At 42.8% G+C, this 18426-nt stretch overlaps 2 protein-coding genes across 6 annotated transcripts in view; one reads left to right on the forward strand and one right to left on the reverse strand.

Annotated features, from left to right (window-relative positions):
- The first annotated feature begins 1360 nt into the window (after positions 1-1360).
- C1QL3 (complement C1q like 3) lies at positions 1361-10674 on the forward strand. Its single transcript, XM_063301925.1, has 2 exons — positions 1361-1969; positions 9607-10674. The coding sequence occupies exons 1-2, from the start codon at positions 1382-1384 to the stop codon at positions 9784-9786; spliced, it is 768 nt and encodes a 255-aa protein (XP_063157995.1). The 5' UTR covers positions 1361-1381; the 3' UTR covers positions 9787-10674.
- A 3447-nt stretch (positions 10675-14121) lies between these two features.
- Positions 14122-18426, reverse strand: part of PTER (phosphotriesterase related) — a 32769-nt gene continuing 28464 nt past the window's right edge. For all 5 annotated transcript variants that reach the window (XM_063303568.1, XM_063303567.1, XM_063303571.1 and 2 more), the window contains one exon: positions 14122-14525. In XM_063303568.1, coding sequence (XP_063159638.1) covers positions 14315-14525 — 211 coding nt within the window. In that variant the 3' untranslated portion in view covers positions 14122-14314. The remainder of the gene's footprint in view (positions 14526-18426) is intronic.

The following is an 18426-nucleotide window of genomic DNA, read 5'->3' on the forward strand; positions in this document are numbered from 1 at the left end:
AAGCAACACCTGTCAGGGCTCAAAAATTTATTGAATCCAGGGATGGTGGTAGCCATATCTTTCTCTGGCTGTGATTTCCAGAAAAAGAGCAAGAAAGCAAGAAATGAGATTTTCTGTGTGCTTTAAATCATGGGTTACTTCAAGATACAGCAGTGAGTGTGCACGTGTGTGTGTGTGTGTGTGTGTGTGCACGCGCGTGCTGGGTTGTCTGGTGAATTGTAATACCCTACCCTTGTATTCAAAGTGATATTTCACATGACAGACGGAGGCCACTGGGGGAACCATTAAGTAAGGAGCAGCATTGACCTTTATATTCAGGATCAGAGACTGGAAGATGGTCCTAAGTAGCTCTCTCTGCCTTCCCTGAGCGACTCCAGCACGAAAACGGCCATCTCACTCAGGGATCGGCAAGAGGAACGCTCACAATTTCACCGCTCAGTAAGAAAGGATAAAAAGGGAGGGGCAGGCAGAGAAAGAGACGAGGGGAGGAAAACATTTCCCCACACTTGTCAGAGAGATGCCAAACTCTCGGTGAGTGGGATGAGCGCAGCAGATGCTGGCATGAGATGCCAAAGCAGCTCCTCTTTCCCCTGCGCCTTTGGGGGCTTATAAATTACCCCCGCGCCTTCACTAGCCTCCTCTTGTCGCGGCAGCGGGCTGCGTGCGCTCAACGCCGGTGCTCCGTTCCAGCCAGCGGGGCGTCGCGGTTGGGGACCTCGGCGGCACCGCGAAGGAGCCAGCCAGGGCTGAGAGGAACCTCCGTCTCGTTCCCTCTCCCCGGCGCGAGTGGCGAGCAGGAATATCCCAGGCTCCCCCGCGCTCTCCCCCGCTGCCCTCGGAGAGTTGGTGTCGCTGCAGAAGAGTAAGAATGAATGAATGAAAGAAGAAAGGAAGAAAGAAAGAAAGAAAACGAAAAAAAGAGAGAGGGAGGGAAGGGGGGGGCCGCGAGAAGACCGCAAAAGAGGCGATCGGGGGGAGCAGAGGGGAAGTTGATTCGAGCTGGCACAGACGGGGAAAAAAGTCGATCGCCCGCCGCAGCATAAAAGTGCGAGCGACTCCTCTCAGCGAAACAGCAGCGGCAGCCACAGGTGCCCCAGACGGGAAGCTGAGCCACCCGCGACAACAGCGCGAAGCGAGGCTCCCGCGGCTTCGGGATCTGGCGAAGGAGACCTGCCCGCGTGTCCCTCCCCGCCGGCGGGAGGAAGAGGGCGAGAAGGCCCCACGGACGCGGGGAGGCTACCCCGCGGTGATTTCGGCTGGAAGCGGTTCCCGACCCACCATCAAGATTTTGTCCAAAAGCAGGCAAGAGGATCGCCCTGCGCTGAGCCGCCTGGTGGGCAGCAGGCGCCGGCTGATCGCGGCCGGTGCGCTGGGGGTGGTCATGGTGCTGCTGCTGGTCATCCTCATTCCGGTGTTGGTGAGTTCGGCGGGCACATCGGCGCACTACGAGATGCTGGGCACCTGCCGCATGGTCTGCGACCCCTACGGCGGCACCAAGGCGCCCAGCACGGTGGCCACGCCCGATCGCGGCCTCATGCAGTCGCTGCCCACCTTCATCCAAGGCCCCAAGGGCGAGGCCGGGCGACCGGGTAAAGCCGGCCCCCGGGGGCCCCCGGGGGAACCCGGTCCGCCGGGGCCGGTGGGCCCGCCGGGCGAGAAGGGCGAGCCTGGGCGCCAGGGACTCCCCGGCCTGCCCGGGGCGCCGGGCCTGAACGCGGCAGGGGCGATCAGCGCCGCCACCTACAGCACCGTGCCCAAGATCGCCTTCTACGCGGGCCTCAAGCGCCAGCACGAGGGTTACGAGGTCCTGAAGTTCGACGACGTCGTCACCAACCTGGGGAACCATTACGATCCGACCACGGGCAAGTTCACCTGCTCCATCCCGGGCATCTACTTCTTCACCTACCACGTGCTCATGCGGGGCGGCGACGGCACCAGCATGTGGGCTGACCTCTGCAAGAATAACCAGGTGGGGACGGGGAATTGCCCGGGGGCGCAGAAGGGGGCCCAGGCGGAAGGGGGGAATCGATATTTTTTCTGCCGAGGCTCTCCTGGAGGGGCAAAAATTCAATTAGTGCATGCGCGCGTGGGGCAGAGCTGCATTGGTTGAACTTCTGCAGGCTGAATTGTCGCCTCGCCAGCAGTAGCCCCGGGCCAGAAAAAGTTTGCCAAAGTGAGAGCGCCGACTGAAAAGAGAAAGCGGACAGAAAAGAATAAGAGGAAAGGAAATCTCAAGGGACGCTGAGTACGACCGGTAAGTGTTAGCAGATCCTACCCTGTATGAATAGCTTAGAAAGTTGAAGATCCACTAGGAGCGAAAATACATTCCTCCTTGCGGGAACCGGAACCCTGCAGCCTTTGGGGATTTTTGCACAGAGGTGAGTCCGCCCCCTTGAAAAGAAGGTCCTGGGAGAGATCCTGGCATTGCCAACAGAGCTTTAGGCTGGGAGGAAACCGAAGGTAACCCAGGAGAGGAGCGCCGCCTGGGCGCTGCGGTACCCTAGAAGGCAGCATCCTTGTGGGAGTTCAGACTGGCGAGGTGCGGCTGGGGAGACGGCGCGCCCTGGACCCACCCCAGGCGCACGCACCGAGTAGGACTATCAGGGCAGGCCCAGGCAGTGGCTCAGCGCTTCAGTGAAAACGTTGATTTACCTTAATTCAGCGTGGCCCCAGGCCGGGAAAAACCTTGCCTACCCCGATTGTATCTGCTGTTGCTTTTGATTGCTCTGTTCAGGACAACAGAATCTCAACAAGGTGGCCTTTAAAGGCAGTGAATGCCTTGATTTTGGAGTGCCGGTTATCTTGGAGGCAGGGGTATATCCTTTTTCTCTGGAACAGTGACACGCACACACAAACAAACAGACGGACCCCTTTTTTAAAACCTCAGTGTTGTGCGAACCAAGATAAATTGGTTACTTCAGCATACCCTTGTTTGGGTAACCGGGAGCTAACAATTTGTGCGAACACTGCGCAGGCTATCGGTAATCGTCGTGTACACGGGAATAAGTCGAGGACTTTCATCGGGCTTCCCCGGATGTGTGTGAGCAGCGGGGGAAAGTTTGCTGCCTACTTGCGACGACTGGAGCTTCCCCTAATCTAGGACCTTCCAGCTGGCTTCGAGATCGGAGAGCGGAGGTGGTAGGCAACGGTATCACAACCTCCCTCTGTTCCCCAAGCAGGGTGCCCGTTGCCCATGCTAGGAGTCACGGGGGTTATAGCCCAAGGAGGGCGTCGGTTGGGGAATCCGCGTTGTTCTTCCGTGAGTCACTTGGCATTGCACCCTTCAGCAAGTGACCAAGAGCTGCTAAGGGCGGCGGTTCCTCCCTCTTTCAGCACCTGCCCTTTCCCGGTGGAAGACGCCGGCTCTTGGACACCTGGGGGGTGGGGGGTGACGATCCTGGGCCGAAGATTTAATCTGCGCACGGGGAACTGTGTCCTGAGATGGAGGGAGGGAGGCACGGGAGTGGAAAATCTCAAGGGACAGGAGCTCCGGGGTGGGGCAGGGGAGGGAAAGTAGCGTCGCAAGGGTTTGGGCGAGGTGGGGTAAGGCGGACGGGCGTCGGGCCCCGCCGGAGGGCATTTGCTGGAGCGCGGAAAGGAAAGAGCAATTTGGAGTCCCCAGACGGGTGCGGGAAGGAGCGGGCCAGTGGAGAGAAGGAGACGTCCCTCCGATACCCGCGGGAAAGGCTGAGCGGCAAGCGGGCGATGAGCCTTCTCATACGAAGGGAAGGAGAAATAAAGCAGAAAAACCGAAAACATCTGGGCGCGGGAGTTGTGCCCGTCCGAAGCGTCCGCGCACCCAGGAATAAGCGCTTGCACGACTCCTGTATGACAATGGAGGCGTTGCCCCAGGATCCGAGACGGCTGCGGAGGGCGAAGGAAGCCAGGCACGCCTGGTTCAACTGGGCCGCCGAGGGAGCGCCCTCCTCCTCCTCCGCCTTCAGAGCGTTTGCCTCCGAATTAAAGCCGCTTTCGCTGCCCGAGGCGCCGCCTCTTCCCCACAGCTTCACGAAGCGCTGCCGAGGCTTGGCTAGAAGCCCCGGCGCGTCAGAGCAGGCTTGGGCTGAACGGTAGGGCGCGAGGCGGCCCTGCTGGCCCTAGGCAAAAGGCCGCGGTTTGCGGGCTGGGCGGCTTCTTTCAGTCGCTCCTGGCGAGGAGAGAAGGGGAAGAGCGCGGGCTTTCGCGAAGGGCCTGCTGGACTGGAAAAAAAAGGGGGCTGACTCGAAACGCTTTCGCGTATTAGTCCCAAATGTTCCCGGGGGCTCTTAACCCGACACTCGTGTACCGGAGAAGAGCAGACTTTTTGAGTGGGCCAAAAGCGCCAGCCTCTCTCCTTCGAAGCCCAGTTTCTGACAGGACTCTCCGTCCCTGGGAGGTGCGCCCAGGACTCCCTCTGCATAAACGCGAGCGGGTTCGAGGGCAAATCTACGGGCCCCTCCTTGGGAGAGCAGACAGGAAGAAAATGGGCGAGGATGGGAAACGATCGGGGGATTCTCCGCCGGCGTCCCAGCTTCGGCGTTCCGTTGGGGGAGATCTAGTCTAAGAGAGTGGGAGAGCAAGTGCGAAGAGGGGGGGAAAAATAGGAAAGGAAATTCTGGAGGAGCTTGGAAAGGTGGGCGAACTATTCCCAGTTTTATAAGCAGGAAATTAAGCCAGCGCGTTAAGATCCCATAATGCAATACCTGTGCATGCTTATTGAGTTCCAGCAGTTCCTAGTGGGATTAGTAAATGCATTCAGAATTGGCATCTGCAAGTTTAATTCTAACTATCACTAGCTATACAATGCTTGGAATAGATGCAGTGAAATCAATGATAAGGTATAATTAATCTAGGCCCGGTTGTTTTTAATGGACCTACTCTCTTTGATTTATTAAATCTATCTATTGGCCTTAGGGTAAAGTTTTGTCAGAAAGCAGATTGTGTTGCCACATTCTTGCATCTTTACTTTTTAAAGAGAAGGTAGAATTGTCCTGCTTTCCCCCAAGTTTTCTGCAAACAGTCAAAGCAGAATTCCTGTCCCCCCTCCCGATATTAAAGATCATGAAAGTTTATAAAATTGAACATCCTAGCAATCATACATTTTAATTATTCTAAAATAGTGCGCTCTCTATATCTTGCTTGCATGGACAATAATGAATGCATACAACTGTATAGATGTCGTCTATATGCTAATTGTTTGTATTCATTAATGTCTGTGTAAGCAAGATTGATAATTGTATGGGTAAGAAAAAAATAGTATTCATGCCTAGATGGGTTTGTTCCCACAAAAGTTCAGTGGTTTATGGATGAAAATAAAACATGCAAAGTGAATGCACAAATAATTCCACTAAAGTGGAAATGAAATTATAATTTGATGACATTATGCCAACTTGTAAGACTTGTCTTATATCTACTAAATATGTTAACTTCACAATCCATGTCAGGAAGTACTACAGAGTTTTATATTTACAAGTAAGCATGGTGTGTGCAAACTGCGTGTCAGCTGCTGTACTGAAAATATAAATTTCTACTTCTTTCTCTTGAGGGCTTGCTCATTACTGCTTCTAGATTTACAGAAACTAGAAATATTTAATATTTGCTTTTTGTTTATACGTTTATGCTAAAATTGTAGATAGAACAAAGAGCATGGTTTTCCAGTATTTTGACTAATATCTTGCAAAAGATGGAATACAGGAATTGGAAGGTACCCTTTTCCTGAAAAGATGAACAATGAAACCTGAAATTACTGAAGTTTTTCTGCAGAATACCAGTGTGCTGTAACCAGAGAACTTTTTAGTTACTTCAGCTTTGGGTTGAATACAGTATTGCAGATAGGATCATCAGAGGATGATAAATTAATCATACATGGCTTTTAACCTTGTGTTTATGGTTTCTCACTGGTACTTGAAAAATAAAATTATGGAACCATAAGTAGTAATTAATCAAATAAACTAATGTCCCAGTCATAAATACTATATTTATATTGGTAAACATTAATTACAGCAGTTAATGTACATGTCTCACACATAAATCTGAATACAAGGAAAACTTTTTTCTCTTTAAAATTTGATTGAAATGAAAGTAGAACAAAACATAGTGCATGGCATGTTTTATGATAACAAATGTTCACATTAGCTTGAAGGCAGACTAAGTACACAGCTCCGGACATTTATAAATTAATTCAGTCACTGTACAAACAGGCAAATATTGATCATGCCAGTACTGAACTCAGTTCATATTTATGCAGGCATAAGCAATCCTTAAGCCATTTTTTTTATATTGGTGAGTAGCTGTAATGCATTGATGTTCTGGGGGCAATGATTTGATCTTACAACATTGATGGCTAATGAACTGTGAGAATTGAATTTTCTGTACAAATTATTGGTAGGGTGGACACATTGTCTTTTACCAAGAGAGCAAAGTGTTATAGATTCAGTGCAGCAATGAGGAAAATATCAGTCCTGAAATGCATGTGACTTGTGAGGGGGAAAAACATTTAAGAGAAACATTGAATATCTCAAGGATTCCCATGTAGCTCATTGCTTTCCTTAATAGTTAGCATAAATATAGAACTGCTGAGACTACAACATAATTGGTTTGTTTGCACTTTGACTGTCCCTGTATACCTTTATAGCCCAATGAGGTAAGTGGTCATGGAACTTACGTAATGTACACCACGTTGTTTTAATTTGGAGACACCTTTAACATGTACAGCAATACAGCTTAGAATATTCTTCTGAGGCTGTTCTTATAGGCTTTAAAAAGAGATTGCACTATCTACCCACAGCAAGAGAGAGAGAGAGAGAGCTATAAAGGTAGTACACTGAGTATCAGATTCAGGTTAATGCAGATGTAAGGCCCAGTAGCTAAATCCAAAGCCACTGCTTTGCGCAAACTGTTTTTTTGAGTTCGCTCACTATAGTTTCTATTCTCTGGTAGTGTAAGTAATATGCCTTTTTGTAGTATCTGTCCATTTTCTCCATACGCATACATAATTTACAAAGCATACAGCATTTAATGCTAGAGTTTATGTCACATGGCAGAAGCAACGGTATTATCAGCTGTAATATCGTGTTACGTAATTTCAACAAATAATATTTAAATGAAGCACACATAGAATTTGAATATAGCCTAATGAAATGCAGGCATTAATCATTTTACCTCATGATGCAATAGTCATTCAGATACGCCAAAGCGTATCTTCTTTCTCTTTGTTATTTGGAATAATCTCAGAAGAGCACAGTTCCAAAGGATGGGTATTTCAGACATTGATGCTCTTAAGGCCCTCAGCTGTTCTCTCAGCTACTCCCAGCTTCCTCATTCTGAGGAAATATCCTATTCGATATTTACTGCTTAAAGAGTGGTCAAGATAGATCACTTTAAAAAATAGTAAAATATTTCTGAAGCAATGAATCGAAAATAGGACTGCTTGGAATATTACTGTACATTTTCGAAGTAATTACAAATCTTATAAGCCTTCTTGAAGATTGCTGTATAATGCAGGAGAAGAGGTTTTTCCTGCTTCTGTGGTTTTTGAGCTTTCTAATCCCCTGTGAGATCTAGCACAGTGGGAAGCCTTATCCATTGTTAATATTTCTGTACTAATATGGAGCCACATATGAAAATTTAATTTGAAAACCTATCATTTATACTTTTGAAAGGCATGCATGGACATTTTTTGACTTATTGTACTTCTTCCAATTCCAAAAATATTTTAAAAATCCAGAAGATTGTATGCCAATCTTGCATTATTTCTTAGTTCAGGCATTCAAAACCATTAAATCACAGATCCGTGCTAGGATAGGAAAATGTTACGAAGATACATTGCAGTAATGTCCATCATGTACAAATAAGAGGTTAAATGTTCTACCTGTGGATCCAAAGTGTGTGTAAATGATCTGATGCAATTCTTGTTTGATTACATGCTGAACTAGTATCAGGAGTGCTGGCAGTTTTCAAATAGCCCATTTGTTAATTATAGTTGATTCAGTATGGCTTATATTTTAAAACAAATCTTGAGCTTGATGGCTTAAAGAACTATATATAACTAGGAAATCAAGACTGTGTCATAGTTATTCCGTATTTTAATTTTATGAGTCTTTTAATATTAATGAGTATGTGTGAAAGGTCCCCTGTGCAAGCACTGAGTCATGTCTGACCCTTTGGAGGGACGCTGCTTTCACAACGTTTTCTTGGCAGACTATAGCGAGGTGGTTTGCCATTGCCTTCCCCAGTCGTCACCTTCCCCAGCTAGCTGGGTACTCATTTTACCAACCTCGGAAGGACGGAAGGCTGAGTCGACCTGAGCCAGCCATCCGAGAATCCAGCTTCCGCTGGGATCAAACTCAGGTCATGGGGAGAGTTTTGGTTGCAACACTCTATGCCACACGAGGCTCACTATTAATGAGTATAGTGATAGTTATATTGTGATTTCAACACTGATAGTTGCATTGTCATACTGCGTTTCAATTTGATATTTTTTCTTGAAGAGGGTAAAAAGTTTATTGACTCAGATCTAAGAGTATCAAGGGATTACATGCTGATTGCTTTCACATTTCTATAATCACCTTGTATTCTTTCTCTTATCACCAAGGCCTGATTCTGATCCAGAACTGATAGGGATCATATGCAATGTCAGATTGAGATACCTCTAGTTTCACCTGTTGAAGAAAATCAGTTTAAGCTCATCTGTAGGATTACACTGAGAGCCAGTTTGGTGTAGTGGTTAAGGCACTGGGCTAGAAACCGAGAGACCGTGAGTTCTAGTCCTGTCCTAGGCACAAAGACAGCTGGGTGACCTTGGGCCAGTCACTCACTCTCAGCCCTAGGAAGCAGGCAATGGCAAACCACTTCTGAAAGACCGTGCCAAGGAAACTTCAGGGATTTGTCCAAGCAGTCTCTGAGAATCGGACATGATTGAATAGATTAAAAAGAAAGAAAAGAAAAGCATTACACTAGCTTAGTGAAATATTTGATTTTCTTTGTCTTTTCTTATTGTGTTGTTGTTATTCCCCATATCATATCAGAAGCTATTTTTGAAGATTTCCCATAGTTTCAAAAGCCGTTTATCATGCATCATTTTGTAGTTCCAGGAAAATTCCAATGAAATTTGTAGAGGTGTTGAGTTTGCAAGCCCAAATATATTTAAAGAATGCCAGATTGGGAAAGGAGGTCTAGGGTGGCAGTTCACTGAAACAGGTTGTAGGAGATGTGATGTGATTATTTTGAATCCAGCGTATCATCACAACTCACTGTGTCTCAGCATGTCATATGGAAGTAAATGGAGTAACCTCCATGCAGGGTACTTCTAAGAATGTAGTATATGAATGTGAAACCTAAACAAGTAACTCGTCAGGTTACTGGCTGGAAGGGATTTCAGTGGAGTTAACTACTTTTGCTTAGGGATGGAATCTGCAGATAACAAACCAGCTATTGGTTGGTAGTTGAACTGGGTGTTACTACAGCTAAAATTGGCTTTTCTGTGAAATGTTGGTTGCAGCTGTAAAGGGGAAAAAATTACCAAAAATATAAGTGCAAGTTGGAACTTGTAACTGAACATACAGTTTCATTCCTGAGTGTTGACAAGTACTAAAATTGTGAACAGTCTTTTTTCTGTATTTTATTTAGGTGCGAGCTAGTGCCATTGCACAAGATGCAGATCAAAACTACGATTATGCCAGCAACAGCGTAGTCCTACATTTGGAACCAGGAGATGAAGTCTATATAAAATTAGATGGTGGGAAAGCACATGGAGGAAACAACAACAAATACAGCACATTTTCTGGATTTATAATTTATGCTGACTGATATTAAAACAAAAACTAAATGACCTAAACAATGGATTCTCGTGGCAAAAATGAAAGAATCAAGAAATCCCAGAGGATTCCGGTCGTAGACACTTCAGTAGTGAGGCCAAATGCTACCTGACTCACATCTGTACAACCCAGAGAAAGATGTGTTTAAAAAAATAGAGCAAGTATAACAGATGTGTGGTCCACTATCGCCAAAGCAAAATAGTCCTTGTTGTTAATGTTCATGTGAATGAAGTCCTATATAAATCACAATTTTTATAGAGAGAAAAAAGAAAAAAAAAGCACCGAATTACTTCAGCATATATAATACCCTTGGTGTGCTATGATTTCATGCTGCTTTTCTCCATCCATCAGCTTTGGTGCTTGTGACTTATCTGCTAACTATGATGAGGGTGGAACCAATTCCCAGTATATGGTGAAGAATGGTTTTTCAATAAAAGGAAGATGTAACAGAAATTCTTCTATTCCCTCCAAAGGATATATTTGCCTAATCTTTCCATTCCTTTGCTACCTAGAAATAGAAAACCAAACTCCTTCAAGGCTTAGCTTTAATGTTATTGGACTTAGGTGAGAATACGGCTACAGCACAATTGTCTCCCTTTCTGTTCTTGCTTCAGCCCAGCGTAGGACCCCCTCTAGCACCAGGAGGATTGCCTTTTTTAGTTTAACGAAGGAAGACCTACCCATGAATATGAGTATGAAGTCAGTGGGCAGTTTGTACAAGCCAGAGGGCCACAGGCATTCTGAATGACATGCAGGGCTCTGACTCTGTATGCTAAGCTTCAGCAAGAGACAGAAAATAATGAAACCATCGCATTCCCTGAAAACAAAACGTGAAATTTTAAAAAAGCAAAAAGAAAACCTGTATTCTAGGACTAGGAGTGCTGGAGGTACAGCTTCTAATATTTATTAAAAATAAAATTTGGTGTTTACTCTTTTTAAGAAATTACTTAAATGCATGCCTTTTAGTCCCGTTATGGGGAAGGCTGGCTGCATCTTGGAGTGTCATGCGCATGTTTTGCTCTTGCTGTTACAGTGGCTCCAAATGGCAAGTTTTCCCACATGATTGAATGGGAACCCTTGACTTTTATGGAAGGGTGGAGGGAAGGGATAGAATTTATGACGTGGATACTCAGGCGCAGCAGTTTGGTACGAGTCAAATGTCGAATCGTCTTTGTTGGGCAGCATCGTAGTTACAACAGTGTGGGAAAAGGTTTCAGTTCTTCTGGGTCTACCTTGTTCCCAATTACTAAAGAATTCAGTAGCATCCTTCAACATTTTTAAGCTTGCTCTTTTCTACATATTTCATCCTGTGTGCCATTTGTTGCATTCAATTTACAATGACAGCTGTATGCAAACTTCACCCCAGTGGTGGAGCAGTGACATAATGTAGATAGCTATAGGTAGAACTGATTAGATAGGCTTTCTTATCTAATTTGCACTGGCTAATTCTGCATAGCTTAGCACTTCAGGAAGCATCTCTCCTACAGTTAGCTGTATAAATGGGGGGGGGGGGCGGCTTACAGCACAATCCTATGCATATCTACTCAGAAATAACCCGTTTTATACGATAGTCTGCTATATATGTTAAGACGTGGTGTTTTGTTGTTCTGTTGCATCAAAAGAATGCCATACAAGCTTCATGATCAGATATGCTATCAAGTATATTTAGGACTGTGACCAGAACACTTGTCCATTATCATTTCTGTAATAATCCTGTAGAGGAGACATTATTAGCTTAGTTTCACAGTTGTGGAATTAAGGCTCAAAGCTATATATCAAAGATATGTTAGGATCCATATCTGAATGCTGGAATATCCAGGCTTGAAGTCATTACATAATTTTTACTTTTTCTTTCTTGCTCCCAATTTATGTTAATACGAAAAAATAGTAAAATACTACTTTCCATAGAGTAAGGTCATCTAAAAATGATTAGTCTCTGGCAAATAATCTGGTAAGTTTCTAGTTATTTTCTGTTTTGTTTAATGTCAGTGTTAAGATTTTATATTTTAAAAAACTCATTGCGACAGGAAGCTCTGGCGTGGGCTGGTCCATGAAGTCACGAAGAGTCGGAAGCGACTAAACGAATAAACAACAACATTGCCTATAATTAGAACCTGAACCAGTTGAGACTTCTAGACTTGAATCTGTTTACTCACTTAACCACATATTAACCCCAGTGATTCAAATGGGACTTACTTCTGAGTATTAATGTACAGGAGTGCATATTTTAAGGTGCTAAACTTGTAAATGTGATCTGTCTCATTATTAGTCCAATGCAAAGAGATGTTCAGAGAATGTGAAATAATAGGATTGTGTAAAATATGTATAAAGAGATTTTCAAATATGGTACGTTTAAGCCTATTTTTGTGAGATCAAGAGGCACAATAGAACTGTTTCAGTTATACTTCCATAAACATTTTTTCCATAAATTTAATAGAGAATATGCTTTGAAATAATGGAAAAAGTTAAAAATAGATACTCCAAGATTGACTCCTCCATCTATGCAATTTTCTTGGCAAGAACATGACAGTCTTGCCTTCTTCCCAGATTTTTTTTTTTCAGCAGCCCTGGAATTCCATAGTGATCTCCCATCCGAGTGCTAAACAGATCCTACTTAACTTCCAAGTCCAGACAAGCCTGGCCAGGTGCTGCTATGACTGAACAAATAACCACTATAAATCTGTTTATAAACTGTATGTGTGCCTTTGAATCAATCTTGACTCCTGGTAACTACACGGACAACTCCCTGCTGTTTTCTTGGCAGCATGTTTTGGAAGTGGTTTGCCATTGCTTCCTTCCCAGGGCTGAGAGAGTGCCTAGCCCAAGGTCACCCAGCTGGCTTTGTGCCTAAGGCAGGACTAGAACTCTCAGTCACCTGGTTTCTAACCTGATGACTTAACCACTACACCAAACTGGCTCTCGAGGATCTTTACTTTTACCATGAAAGTGCACCTCAGAAGTAGATTCCTAATATGCTTGTAATATCCATTCTTAAATGCACTTGCAGGAAAGTAATTTCTGCCAAAATCAATTAAAAAATCTGTCCGATTAGTGTATTTTGGATCAACATGTTGAGAACATCCACAGTGAAAAGGAATTCATTTATTTACAATTCACTCCTATCCATATCTATTTTCAGAAATTGGATTGAATTCACTGTTCTTTTTCTTCATAAACATACCTACACTGCAATCCCATATATATATTACAGAGGAGTAACCTAGATTAATTCCATTAATAGCTTCTCTTAACTTCAGCTTGAAAATTAAGTTTATAGGTTCCCAAAACATACCCTTCCGCCCGCCCGCCTCCCTATCCTCCCTCCCTCCCTCCCTCCCTCCCTCCCTCCCTCCCTTCCTTCCTTCCTTCCTTCCTTCCTTCCTTCCTTCCTTCCCTTTCCCTTCAACTCAGTCTTGACTCCTGGTGACTGCCTGGACAAGTCCCTGCAGTTTTCTTGGTAAAGTCTACTTTCTAAAAGGAACAATTGAATTCTGTCATTATGCACTCTGGGTTGCATTAAAAGTATCTCAGCGTATCAATGTATCTTAAAGTACACCGACCTTTGATGATCCTATCTAAATTCTATTGAGGATGCCACCAATTTGTAAGATGATAGATTATTTTTATTTCAGTTTGCCGTAAGCATGCTAGAACTGTTTTTTTTTTTCTTTTTTCTTTAATGAAGATACTTCTGACACTCAGCTATGGATCTCACAACTCCATTTGTTGGAGGGGATATGCAATTTACACTTACTGACAGCAAAACTTTGGGAATTTTCTCCGAAGTGTCAAAATGCATGTTTCAAGCAACAGAAGAATCATGTTTCGGAGAAGTAGATGGATCTATGCAGAGGCTACTTTTCAGGAAAGCAAAAGTTTCAACTGTACCTTGAAATGCAATGCAAGGTGTTGCTACAGTATTCTGGAAATGGAAAGCCCCACTACACATTTGGAATTTTTAATATATGCGGTTTGCTCATTTGAGCCTATAACGAGACACATGCAGGCAGTACGAAGTGAGGCAAGTGAGGCTTTATTGCTTGGCATACTTAAAGTACAATGCATTTCATGTTAGGGTGTCTTTTTTAAACAAAACATTTTTAGAAAATCAGTATTTCCCTCTGTCAAGGACCACGCACAAAACAATGGTATTTACATTCAGCTGAGGCCAGGCATGATTGAAGCCTCTTGTCCTGATTAATTCAAATGCATGTTTTCTATCCAATTAACCCCATACAAGGCCATTTAAAAATATTTTGATACATTCATCTGATATCCTCCATTTTCACTTTATTGATGTATCATCATTAAACATAATTCATATATATATATATATATTCTGTAAATGTTTTAAACTGCCACCATACAATCAAAAAGTTGGGGATGAGACATTAAAAACCCTATTTTCTTGTACTGTTCCCCAAAAGTACAATTTCATTTGCCCCAATCCAAAAAGTATTTCAATTTCAATGTTTTACTTTCGCTGAAGCAAACACAATCACAGCCACACTTAATTTTTCTTATTTAAATGTCAGCCACTGTTTGGGATTTTCTATCAATAGCTGATCAATTTTATTTTGAGATATTCCTCTCATGAGCATTTTTGGGACAATATTTTCAAGAATATGAGAATAGCCATGGCCACCATATTTCTTTAATCTATGTTTTGTGTGTATGTCATGAGCAATTACAACTTTGTCATCATAACCTTCTTCAATCAACATCTGAACTCTGCAAGAAAAAAAAAGGACACGTTTCTGAATAAATACTTCATATTAATTTATGGTACTAAAGAAATAATTTCTGGAAACATTTCAACATTAATTTTACTGAAATCACCTGTTCTTGTATGTTTAAAAGAAATCAGACTTGCATTTACACAAAATAGAGGATCTGTCAATCCTGGGTTAATCATGAATTACTACTGTTCTCATAATATACACTACAACCCTTCTCACTTCAATGATAGCAAAAAAAAACTGGACAACTCTGTGATTTGATTAGCATTATACATGAGCTGAGAACTCTGAGTTCTGAGCCAGTTTGGTCTAGCGGTTAAGGCGACGGGCTAGAAACCAGGAGGCTGTGAGTTCTAGTCCCGCCTTAGGCCTGAAAGCCGGCTGGGTGACCCTGGGCCAGTCCCTCTCTCTCAGCCCAACTCACCTCACAGGGTGGTTGCTGTGGGGAAAATAGAAGGAGGAAGGAGTATTAGGTATGTTCACTGTCTTGAATTATTTATAAAAATAATGAAGGCGGGACAAAAAGTAAATAAATAAAAATAAAATAATATTTCTCTACTGTCAAGCTGGAATACATGCATTCTTGGCTCATGACTCTTACTTCTTAGAGAAACAAGCAGAATTACCGCTTCAGACAGAGGGATGAGCAAATCAGGCATTCCTGCTAGCAAGATGAGCTCAGCAAAACACTAGCAATCTGCTTGTTCAAGGTTAAGCCAGAATTTTCAAGAATGTGTGAATGGCTAGAGTAGAAACCCCTCCTCCAAGCTTTTGTTTCCCAAGGGTTACTATTGGCTAATGGAATATTTATAAGTATTCTACTCGCTCAAGAGTTACAGAATTTTTCCAAATGATGCCATTTCTGTGAGGGAAATTAAAATCAGTTTGGCTGAAAATATCTAGATAAACTAAGGGGCATATACTAGTGAAGGCCAATAGCTGAATGGGAAGAGGGGTTGGTCTAATGGGCAGGACAACTTAAATCATAAAATGAAGCACAGTTTAACAAAAACAATAAAATCTGCCATATTTCAGTTCTATGATAATTAAGTAAGAGGCTTGGGCTTCAGCTATACAACTTTTACTGTACATCAGCACACCCTTTTGAACTTCCTGGTGCATGGAACTAGCACATGAACAATTTATCTAAGAGCATTCCATCTCAGATATCCCACACAGCTGTTCAACACTGAACAACACAGATGCGATGACAGCCATTATGAGAAATACTGCTTCTTACACTTCTGACTAAGAGGGCAAGGTCTTCTATTATCTGTGCAGCTGAGCTGTCTGATTAACAAAAAAGGTTCAGTAATGTTTTGTGTTTTTCTTTTGTAAACCACCACACTTGGGGAATGTCCTTCCCTACAAATGCAGCATGAAAGTAATTTAAACAAATAAATACTAGAACGTTTACATGGTCCAGTAATTGGAAAATGACCAATTTTCTGCACTGTACTGAACTTCAGATAATTGGATGGCTCTGGAATAGCCAACTCCTCGTTCGAAGAGACCTCACAATCACAGTGAGAGAAATGAAGCTGGACTATTTGACTTCAAGCAATGGGAGTTGCCCATCTTGCTTACTGATGGATGAGACTGAGCTTCATGCAACCATTAAAACCACAAGTGAGCTATGAAACATGACAAATATTAATGTATTATTACAGAAGGTAGCAGTTTGTCCTATGTCGAACATCCTTGGATAACTAGTGTAATTAAAGCAATCTGGCTGTAATTATCCTGCTCAAGGAGAAACAAGTTTCTTGCCATATAATTTCTCACCATAACAGAATTATCATCTCAGCTCCTCAATGACATTTGTAAAACTACAGAAGGATCCTTGTACAAATCTATGCTATCTCAAGGCACATCTTGAAATGATCTGCATGCAAATTAGATTGTTATTCCCCACCCACCCCTTCCGAATTAGCAAGGCTGTATGGGAGTTGCATCTGAAAAAATGTCCCCCCCTCCAATTTTATACAGACACATAGGTCAACTTGATTTGTATGACTATGATGAGGCCAACTGAAACAATACTGAAATAACAGGAGTTGGGTAGCTGCACCAGGGTTTTCTGCAACAAATAACTGAAGTCCCAGAAAGCCATTCAAGGACAGTTCTAGCATAAGTGAGCACATAAAAGCCATTTTGTCTCCGTATATAGTCCTTTTGCCACTTTCAATCAGGACCTTTCCGAGGACTGCCTGGAAATAGAACTACAGTATAGCTCTCATAACTAACTGCAGCAGGATGATTGATATGAGAATATCTAGCTGCATCATGCATTTATTCAGTTTATTTGTTAGACTTATACCCCACTTTTCTTTCAGGAGCACAAAGTGGTATATATAGCACTCCTGCCTCCAATTTTTCTCTCCAATAACTCTGTGGGGTAGGCCAAGCTGATAATCATTGGTTCAAAGTAATTCTGAACTTTTGTGGCTGAGGGTGAAATTGCAACATTGGCTCTCAGGACTTTAAAAAGAGTATTTTCTATCAGATAACTGAGAGCAAGTAGCAGATGATGTAGGAATGAATTCATATTATGTTAATTAATTATAGGACAGGTTGACAAGAAACAGAAACAGAGACCATAACATCTGTACTTAAACTTCCTTTCCAAAAAAAATTAAGCAAAATGGTATCAACCTGAGCTAGATTTTTATATGACCCAGCTACCTGGTTCTAAAATTGTCCCAGAATTAAGAAAGTGGCTTCTTCAACAACTTTCATGTTGGCATTTATTTTGTTAAAGTATGTAAAAATATGGTATATACTATGTTTAATTAGACTTTCTTTTATCTCTGACTTTTACTTTCTTTTCTTTTCTTTACTACTACTTACTTCTTTCCTGCACTTCGCAAAACGTTGCTTACCCTGAGGGGAACAGCGTGATGGATATGTAAATATGTGCATACAAATGTTCTCTGTGGGTGTCCCGTATTTTGGATAGGGAGATGCAGTTTTCTACAATGACATCTAATGCAAATATAATACTCTTGTAGAATCTCCAGGTTTTGAGTTCAAGACTCTATATTCCATTTACTTAGGCACTTGTTTTTCCTTTCCCCCGAGAGTTATGGCTTAACTATGACTGCTACTAACTAGGGTTCCTATTATGAGCAGATGATGAGGCTGGTTTGTGAACTATAGTTAAGAAGGAAGCTATCTAGCATAACACATAACCAAGAAGTCAAACCAGAAGTTCCAACGTGAATCATGCCCATTTTTTAAATAAATGATACAAAGGGCAGCATGCATTCACAGGAGGGGTTAATGCTAGATTTCTCACAATAGTTGTTTTCCTTCCAGATGGAGGGGGAGTGAGTTGGTCTCCTGCCCTTGGAAAGAATAACCCCTTTCTGCCCCATGGTTAACAGTGTCTACAAAAGGAGAGAAGAAACTTGCACATGAAAAGAAAACCTCCCAGCTTCCTCTCTCTGAACCATGACTGCAGAAGGACTGGGTTAATCAGATTAATTTTGATTTAGGTCAGTCTTGCTCATTCATAAGCCTGTTCTGTTCTGTTCTGTTCTGTTCTGTGTTTGCATTAATTAACCATGGGTATATATGTGAAAAAATAAGCACAAAAATCTTAAGAATAATACATGTATTCTCCTGCAAACACATTTATAATAAAATATACATTTTATATGTTTTAAAGTGGACAACCGTATCACAGATGTGAATAAATATAAAATAGAAAAGGTATGTTATGCTCCCAAGCTACCTGTTTGTTTAGGAGCTCCCAGTTAGGGAGTGAACAAAATCCTTGGGCATCCCAGTTTAGAAAGAGAGAAAGATATAGATGCGCCACGGTCTTTCACAAATTAAGAAAAGATACTTCAAGTAACCTATAATACAATTTATGAAAAGCCAGCACACAT

The sequence above is a fragment of the Candoia aspera genome, chromosome 4, assembly GCF_035149785.1.
Source record: "Candoia aspera isolate rCanAsp1 chromosome 4, rCanAsp1.hap2, whole genome shotgun sequence".
In the NCBI taxonomy this organism is placed as follows: Eukaryota; Metazoa; Chordata; class Lepidosauria; order Squamata; family Boidae; genus Candoia; species Candoia aspera.